This window comes from Calcarisporiella thermophila, assembly GCF_041956535.1.
Source record: "Calcarisporiella thermophila strain CBS 279.70 unplaced genomic scaffold VTP21scaffold_24, whole genome shotgun sequence".
Classification (NCBI taxonomy): domain Eukaryota; kingdom Fungi; phylum Calcarisporiellomycota; class Calcarisporiellomycetes; order Calcarisporiellales; family Calcarisporiellaceae; genus Calcarisporiella; species Calcarisporiella thermophila.
The window spans coordinates 416,583-423,995 of NW_027192214.1; the positions used below are offsets into that span (position 1 = coordinate 416,583).

The 7,413-nt window shown below is 40.8% G+C and overlaps 4 protein-coding genes and 2 non-coding genes across 6 annotated transcripts; 1 reads left to right on the top strand and 5 right to left on the bottom strand.

Annotated features, from left to right (window-relative positions):
• Positions 1–1,122: 1,122 nt before the first annotated feature.
• VTP21DRAFT_5956 (uncharacterized protein) lies at positions 1,123–3,378 on the bottom strand (the record flags this gene model as incomplete). The annotated part of the gene is made up of 9 exons (XM_069396533.1): positions 1,123–1,961; positions 2,033–2,161; positions 2,250–2,372; positions 2,437–2,559; positions 2,623–2,745; positions 2,811–2,924; positions 2,992–3,114; positions 3,180–3,263; positions 3,339–3,378. The coding sequence occupies 9 exons, from the start codon at positions 3,376–3,378 to the stop codon at positions 1,123–1,125; spliced, it is 1,698 nt and encodes a 565-aa protein (XP_069247611.1).
• Positions 3,379–3,879: 501 nt separating this feature from the next.
• On the bottom strand, positions 3,880–4,810 carry VTP21DRAFT_5957 (uncharacterized protein; the record flags this gene model as incomplete). The annotated part of the gene is made up of 2 exons (XM_069396534.1): positions 3,880–4,041; positions 4,112–4,810. The coding sequence occupies 2 exons, from the start codon at positions 4,808–4,810 to the stop codon at positions 3,880–3,882; spliced, it is 861 nt and encodes a 286-aa protein (XP_069247612.1).
• A 174-nt stretch (positions 4,811–4,984) lies between these two features.
• Positions 4,985–5,666, bottom strand: VTP21DRAFT_5958 (uncharacterized protein; the record flags this gene model as incomplete). The annotated part of the gene is made up of 4 exons (XM_069396535.1): positions 4,985–5,083; positions 5,155–5,312; positions 5,396–5,462; positions 5,529–5,666. The coding sequence occupies 4 exons, from the start codon at positions 5,664–5,666 to the stop codon at positions 4,985–4,987; spliced, it is 462 nt and encodes a 153-aa protein (XP_069247613.1).
• A 136-nt stretch (positions 5,667–5,802) lies between these two features.
• On the top strand, positions 5,803–5,874 carry VTP21DRAFT_t256. Its single transcript has one exon. It is a non-coding gene; the product is annotated as a tRNA-Met (tRNA).
• Positions 5,875–6,823: 949 nt separating this feature from the next.
• Positions 6,824–6,895, bottom strand: VTP21DRAFT_t257. The gene has a single exon. It is a non-coding gene; the product is annotated as a tRNA-Met (tRNA).
• A 153-nt stretch (positions 6,896–7,048) lies between these two features.
• VTP21DRAFT_5959 (uncharacterized protein) lies at positions 7,049–7,403 on the bottom strand (the record flags this gene model as incomplete). Its single annotated transcript, XM_069396536.1, has 2 exons — positions 7,049–7,135; positions 7,248–7,403. The coding sequence occupies 2 exons, from the start codon at positions 7,401–7,403 to the stop codon at positions 7,049–7,051; spliced, it is 243 nt and encodes an 80-aa protein (XP_069247614.1).
• Positions 7,404–7,413: the final 10 nt, after the last annotated feature.

The following is a 7,413-nucleotide window of genomic DNA, read 5'->3' on the forward strand; positions in this document are numbered from 1 at the left end:
GCTCTCAAGTGCCATTTTCACAACAACTATTAGCATCAGAAGTGCACTGGCCCCTTTTTTTTATTAGATGAATCCGGAAACAAAAAAATAATGGGTAAAACTTACCCGTATGTTCTCTTTCTGATATGCTTGGATAATTCTAAAGGGAACATAAGCCCTGGAAACCGTGGAAATCAGCTTCCTCTAGATATACGGAGTATTCAATATTTTAATCACCATAGCTAACAAACAAACTCGCAGAGAAACCCGAGAAAAGGATCAGCCGGCATCTCATAAAGACTTCGGCACTTAAACTGTACTTTAAATTTGTATCCTCTAGCAATATAGCTCCATTGATCCTTGAACCATTTATTTAAGTGCGTCCTATCGCAAATACCTCAAAATCTACAGATATAGGATATTGCTCTTGATTCTTTCTTTATCAAGTGTGAATCTCTATTGTTAAAGAAGATTCATAAAATTGTACAAAAGCTATAATGGAGAAGAATAAATATAAATGTAGGAAAGGTATTGGTTAATGTAATATTAGTGTACAGAGCGGTATGAAGGACATGATGATATTTTTCAACACATATAGAAAGAAAAGGAAATGATAATATAAACGGGAGGAAAAAGTTAACTGTTGACACCAAATTTCGGCAAGGTTAGTTGAAGGAAAAGGAGAAAATGGACACGATATAGAATATTGCTTATGATCAGCGTAGATACACGTGGAAAAACAAACTTTTATATCCAGCGCCGCTTGCACCCGCAGCTGTTGATAAACACACGCTGGGTAACATGCGTGTGGGTCAAAAGAATATTTGTGCACAGGAGTGAACGGGTATCTTTTAATTCTTTCCTACTACCTTTGCATGCATGCAAATCTGTCCCATATTCTGATCGTTTCGAGAACCATCTCATTTTAGGAATAGCGCGTCTTTAAATAAAATCTTGCGGGGATCCAACTGGCGGTTGTAGATAGGTAAGGCAACTCTTAAATGAGAATTCCATTATTTCTAGAAAGGGCACTTATTGGTAGAGACATTTCAGTATAGAGTTTAATACTTCAGAAAAGATAAAAGTCACAGAGTGTAAACATGAATCATATTTTAAGGAAAACAAGGAGATGGGAGAGTGTTATCAAGGCTGGGGTTCGAGGAAGGTCAAGACCCTCTTCGCGAGGCCCACAATTTCGGTTTCATCCGAGACCATATCTTCTCCCTCTGGTTCCTCGGTTGAAACTCCCGCTTGGGAATTGACCTCAGGCCGGCTTGCAAGACGCGTCACTGCTTCCACAATCGAGCCGGACGATCGAATGCGTTCGGAGAGCCGCCTATCGCCCCCCTCCAAAAATTGGACGATTGTCCAAATGGCGATGTGCTGGAAGGTGATATCGGGGCTGTCTAGGAATCGCTTTAAATAACCCTGGAGACCCCCCGCGGGCTGGCTCCACACGTTCACGAATTTCGTGTAGTCCGAAACCTTGGAGGAGAGGTTGCCAATGGCGGCGGCACTGTTTCCTTGCACCTCCAAGCTCTCCGAAGCCGTCAGGGGAATAAGCACTGCGCAAATATCTAAATCTACTAGCCTGCTCTTTAGCTCCTCGCTCAATGCAAGCACCGCCACGCACGCGGTCATCTCAGATTGGGCAGCCAGTGGCACACGCAACACCAAATCTCGGATTCTTCCCACTGCACCCGCATCCACGATTGCCTGCTTATTGCGGCCTGAGCTGGCCGCAAGGTTTCGCAGCGTGCTCACTGCGTGGCATTGAACTTCTTCATTTTCATCATAGGCTAAGAGGTCGATTAACGGATTGAGAAATCCGGCTTCAATGATGCGAGATTCATTCATCGGATGGATGGATATGTTGCGAATGCACGCGACCGATGACAAAATTAATGGGAGGATATTAGATTTAAGTAGTCGAAGCAGAGGCGGTAGGCCCCGAGATTGAACGATTTCACGTTGATATTTTTCTGTTCATTAAAATAGTCATGTCAATCGCGCGAACAATCCCTCTACAGGTCTACCCATTAGGGTGCTTTACCATCAGACGCCAAATTTCGCAGCGCCAGTGCAGCCTGACATTGAACCTTCAGCGAACTCGATTCCATGAGCGGAATAAGATATTGTACGAGGCGGGGTTCGCTTTGTGCCAATTTCTTGCGACTTGAAGCTACATTATTCATCGATATATTAATATATGCGTCTCCTGAAAGGAAAATAAATCCCGTTGAAAGAAAAAAAAGGATATATATTATTACCATCAACTGCTATATTGCTGAGGGCTGTTGTGCAATAGTACTGAACGTCGGTATCAGGAGCATTTAACAAACTCACCAACACAGGTATAGCGCCTGAATTAACGAGATGCTGCCGATTTTCCTCTAAAGAGAAATGAGTGAGTTAGAGACATTTCAGTGATTACTCGGCCCTAAAGAAAGTATATACCTGAGTGGGTCATGTTGAGAAGCGCTCCCGTAGCATTCCGTTGTACACGAAGATCTTTCGATCGAGCAAGTCTGATGAGCGGAAGTAGAGCACCACTCTTGGCTATTTTTGATTTGTTTTCATCTACACAGGAATAAAAACGTATTAAGGGCCACACAACAACAAACCCCAGTTGACAGAATTTACCGTGTGTTGCAAGATTTGTTATACATCCGCATGAGTTACATTGAACCTCGACATTAGGGGACATCATTTGCCGTATTAATGGCTCCAGCCCTCCGAGTTTGACAATCAGTACCTTATTTTCCGCTGGAATAAGATAGTGCAATATTAGTTTTTCAGTGTGTACATCACACGAATGAAGGTGTACTTACGAGCAACTGCGAGATTGCCAAGAGCTGCGGATGCGGCGCGCTGCACTTCAACATCATGGGATTGAAGCAAGAACATTATAGGTTCTAAAGTATCACGATCCACTGCACGCACATCTTAGGAGAGAAAAAGAGTGGATTAGCGGCGGAATTTATTTCCCAGCTCCACTACCAAACTGCTTACCTTTCTCCGTGATCTCCGCAAATGCCAAGGCTGCTGAGCGCTGCAAATCAACATTGTCGGAGAATGCCAGGGTAGAAAGCGCTCGTAATGGCTCGCCCTCAAAGAAGTTTGTCTGATCGCGGTCTTCGAATTTTGTGATAATATAATTAATGGTCATATTATGGATCAAAAGTACACTTAATGCTCACTCTCTAGATATTGCAATAAATCAGCAACGGCCTCTCGTTCATTTTCTTGAAGTAAAGGTTCATAATAGCCCCCACGAGCACGTCCTTGATTATCATTTTAAAAAAAATGTTTAGATAGGCGAATAAATGAAAAATGAGATAAAAATAGAAAAGGCCTACTTGAGCAACAATCCGTCAAGCAGCTAGAGCATGCACCCATGGTGATGATAATACGCGGAATGCAAGAGTCCTCTTGTGATTAAAATCGAAAAAAGAAGAGCGTTGAATTTTCAGACAGGTGATCGTTTAACCTCCTGCAGCTATTTATGATTCGCAATATTTATTGGTTGTATCTAATGAGCAATTATGGGGGAAAAGAGAGGAGGAAGTGCGTAGGGTAAAATGAACACTTATTTGTCGCGTGAGCGAGATAAAAACTCACACAAGCAAAAGAATGTAAGCCAGTACTATTAAGATGTCAAATGGGGTTGTAAGGATAAAAAACCAAGACATCCTCACCTCCAATGTGTGTGACGTGTTTAATATTTTTCTTAGCATGAGATTCAAAATTTCAATATAAGAAACATAGAAATACCTCATACAGACAAAAAAAGAATAAGTTAAAACAGTGCCTCCTTAATGGTGATTAAGCGGCCACTATTTATTCGAATAAATTCACAAGAATATATCCATTCTATTTATAATAAGCGTCAGCAAACGTTTAATGCGATAGGCGGATAAAAGTCATGCTATCACTTGGATTGCCTAAGAGTGCATCAACAACAGAGGGCGTACCTCTTTTACACACATACACCCCCTTGTCTTGCACTCCGTTCTCAAACATACATTCGAGTATTTTAGTAGCACAGCGAAGTTTACCAGCCTAATGAATATATGCATTAATGTCACCATTAGAAAGTCATAAGTAGAGCAAGTCTGGAAATGCGTTTTACCATCCCCCCTGTCACATCCATCACAGTATTTAACTTATCGCGAGTTTCGGTATTCACCGTTATCTTACTACATCCCTTGTTCACGTCTATTCGAGTTAGAAGTTTAGCCTCCGAGGACTCAGGGTTCCTATCGTAGACGCCTGCCACATCTGTCACAAAGATGCATCGGTCCACATTGAACACGCGAGCGGCCTCGACCATAAGCGTATCTCCACTCACAACTTGACAACCAGTGTCACCGACCAGCGCGAGATCTCCATACATCAGTGGTACAAGCCCCAGCTGAAGCATTCGGCTTGCTTGTGTCATAAGAGTAGAGAAGTCGCAGGATTCAGTGAGAAGGTTGAAAGTGGGAAGGCTTACGGCTGGGATGTCGTTCTGTATTAGGAGAGATAAAATACGAGTATGAAGAGTGAGTAGTGCACGACGGGTGTCCGCAATTCCTATAAGCCGCGTGGTCAATACTGCCCCTGATGCGCCATATATACCCTGTTTTAACTCATGTTCATGAACATGAGCATGGCCAAAGGATCCTGCTCCGTGAACAAGTAGAAGATGTTCACCGCGATCGCGGAGGAGAAAATAGGCATTTCGAAGTTGGAGGACAAGCGATTCGAGATCGTTTTCGGGTACAAGCGTTTCTTTGACACGTTTATTTGTGATGGCTGCTCCTCCTAGTTTGACCACTACCACCCTCATTGTTACCTGCCTTCTATCGAGGAGAACTTATGCTATTTCAAACTCAAATAAGCCACTCTAAGTAACAAAATTGCTATCTATAACTTTGATTTGGGTTCTTTAAAATCTTTTATTATCGATCTATAGTACTAGAGATTACAGAGATCGTGGTGCTACAACAAATATAATGTCTATCTATGAGGAGTGCTCCAATTGATATCTAGCTTTGCATGCTTCTAAAGCTTCTCGAATAAAAGGTTTTGTTACAAGTTCAATGGCCTCGTGAAGTGGAAACTATTCAAAAAAAAAAATGGTATGCAGGGTTAAAAGAGTATCATGCAAAGCTATCCAATTAAAATATATACCCATTTCCGCTGTCTCTGATTCTCTTCAGGCCAGTGGTCTTCTATGTCGACCACTTCTAGCTCATACCAATAAAAAATCGCTCGGGGCGCACCAGTGGATATCATCTTGGTATGAGGCCAGATTCCAAGATGACAAGATATGCGTCCACGAACGCCAGCTGATATACCAAAATAATGCAAATAATATTATGCTCCATTAGACTATAATGGCAACACATTAAATGGAATTGTTGAATAAAACCTTCTTCATAAGTCTCGCGTATCGCAGCACTCTCGATGCTCTCATCATTTTCCCAGCCTCCTTTTGGCTGATAAAAGCAGAATCATGAATCAGAATCAACTTGAAATAGTAAATTCATCAGATGATTACATACCAGAACCCAGGTGCTGGGCGCTTTACGACTCGATATTAAAAGTACATGACCAGTAATTGGATGGATGGGCACACATCCAGAAACTATCCGAGAGCCGTTGGAATATACTTGTTTATTGCGGCCCTCTCTAGCTTGCATTAGAAAAAAGGAAAATAATAATAAGAAATGACAAAAATAAAATTAATAAATTAATTATTGCCGGTCAAGGAAAACCAGTTTTGAAAAAATATGGATTTATATACTAAGAATTTTGTCGGAAAAAATGTTCACCTAAAGCGATGTAGAGCAGTGGAAGCTCGTCAGGCTCATAACCTGAAGGTCACTGGATCGAAACCAGTCATCGCTATCTTTTTTATATTCATTCATCTTTAAAATAAAATATCGTATTTTTTCTTCGATTTTGCTCTTAAAATATTCGGGTTCGACTTTATACCAAATCGAATTTCATTCTGGTATCGAAGATCAGAGGACTTTAAATCTAGCCAAAATTTTTTTTAACACTTGACACTGCTCATCATATGCACTACTGTATATTCGAAACTTGAGCCAAATTCAGTGTAGATTATAGCACCCATTCAACCTCATTTTTTATTTCCAAATGTTCAAATTTGGCCTAGATATTTCCAATTTATTTTGACGAGGAAAGCTACCCTACCATTTTAACTGTTAAAACTGTTAAACTGTTAAAGATACTTTTCAATGAGGACTCTTGACATAAATGAAATAAAACAATGGACTTGTCCTTTTATTGGAGTTTTTTAGAGTAAGCAACAATTCATCCTAATTTTGTATTAAAACAGCCTCTAACCATTTTTCCTATACACTAAGATATCATGAAATCGAGACGGATAGCATCGTCTGTTCTAAATCTTACTTCGTCGGGAGATAAATACAAGTTTTCTAAACTTCTTAACCATTTTTCATTTCTTTTAAAGTAGAATTGAATATTATACAGTAGGGAGTATCCTAATTGCAAGGTCATTTCTCAATTAGAAATGTAGTAAATTTGACAAATCTATTATATTCATCCAGCTACTAAGTTTCACCTCGTATATCATTGGTTTTTTAAACAAACACACAATAGTGAATAATTAACATTTCTCAAATTTTTGCCAAGTAGAGTAAATTTGCAAGCAATCAATGTAACATAATTGGGTATACAAAACGGAAGCAAATAGGAAATTTGAAGACAAGAAAAACAAAATCCTCACCAAAAATGAAATGAAAACATTGATCTCCATCAAATATCTCAATATCCCAAAAAATAAAATTACTTCAAAAAGGTTATAAAAGAATAGCGATGACTGGTTTCGATCCAGTGACCTTCAGGTTATGAGCCTGACGAGCTTCCACTGCTCTACATCGCTTTGCTCCTTGTTTAAGAGTATCTTAAATTGGGAATATGGTTGAAATTTCGACGATTTTTTTTTTCCGACGCGTTTTTTTAATAACCAACACCGCCGTATCTACTAAATGATATTCTAACCTTCTTCATCAATGGAGGAAGGATAGAATGTAGATCACTCCGGCGACAAACCTTTTTGGAGCGGAACATGCCGATACAATCGGAAATGGAGCGTAGATATTCTGCGCAACCCACGGAAAGGCTAAAAAGAGCGTGCGAACGTCGCTATAACGATTTTTCCTTAGAATGGGAACACGGATACCTTATCCTGCCCCCCGACCTAGTAGAGAAAATCACGAACTGTTCTGCCATACCCCGACAACATCCGCCTCTTCGTTTCCCACTCCATCTTTGTCACCTGGCTGGCGCGCCCGTCCCGGAATACTCCACCCGACAGGGAAGGCACTACCAGCGAAATGGCTCTCCGGAACCAGAAACGCTGACGCCCCAATCCTGGTCAGAGGTTGCATCCACGGCAAA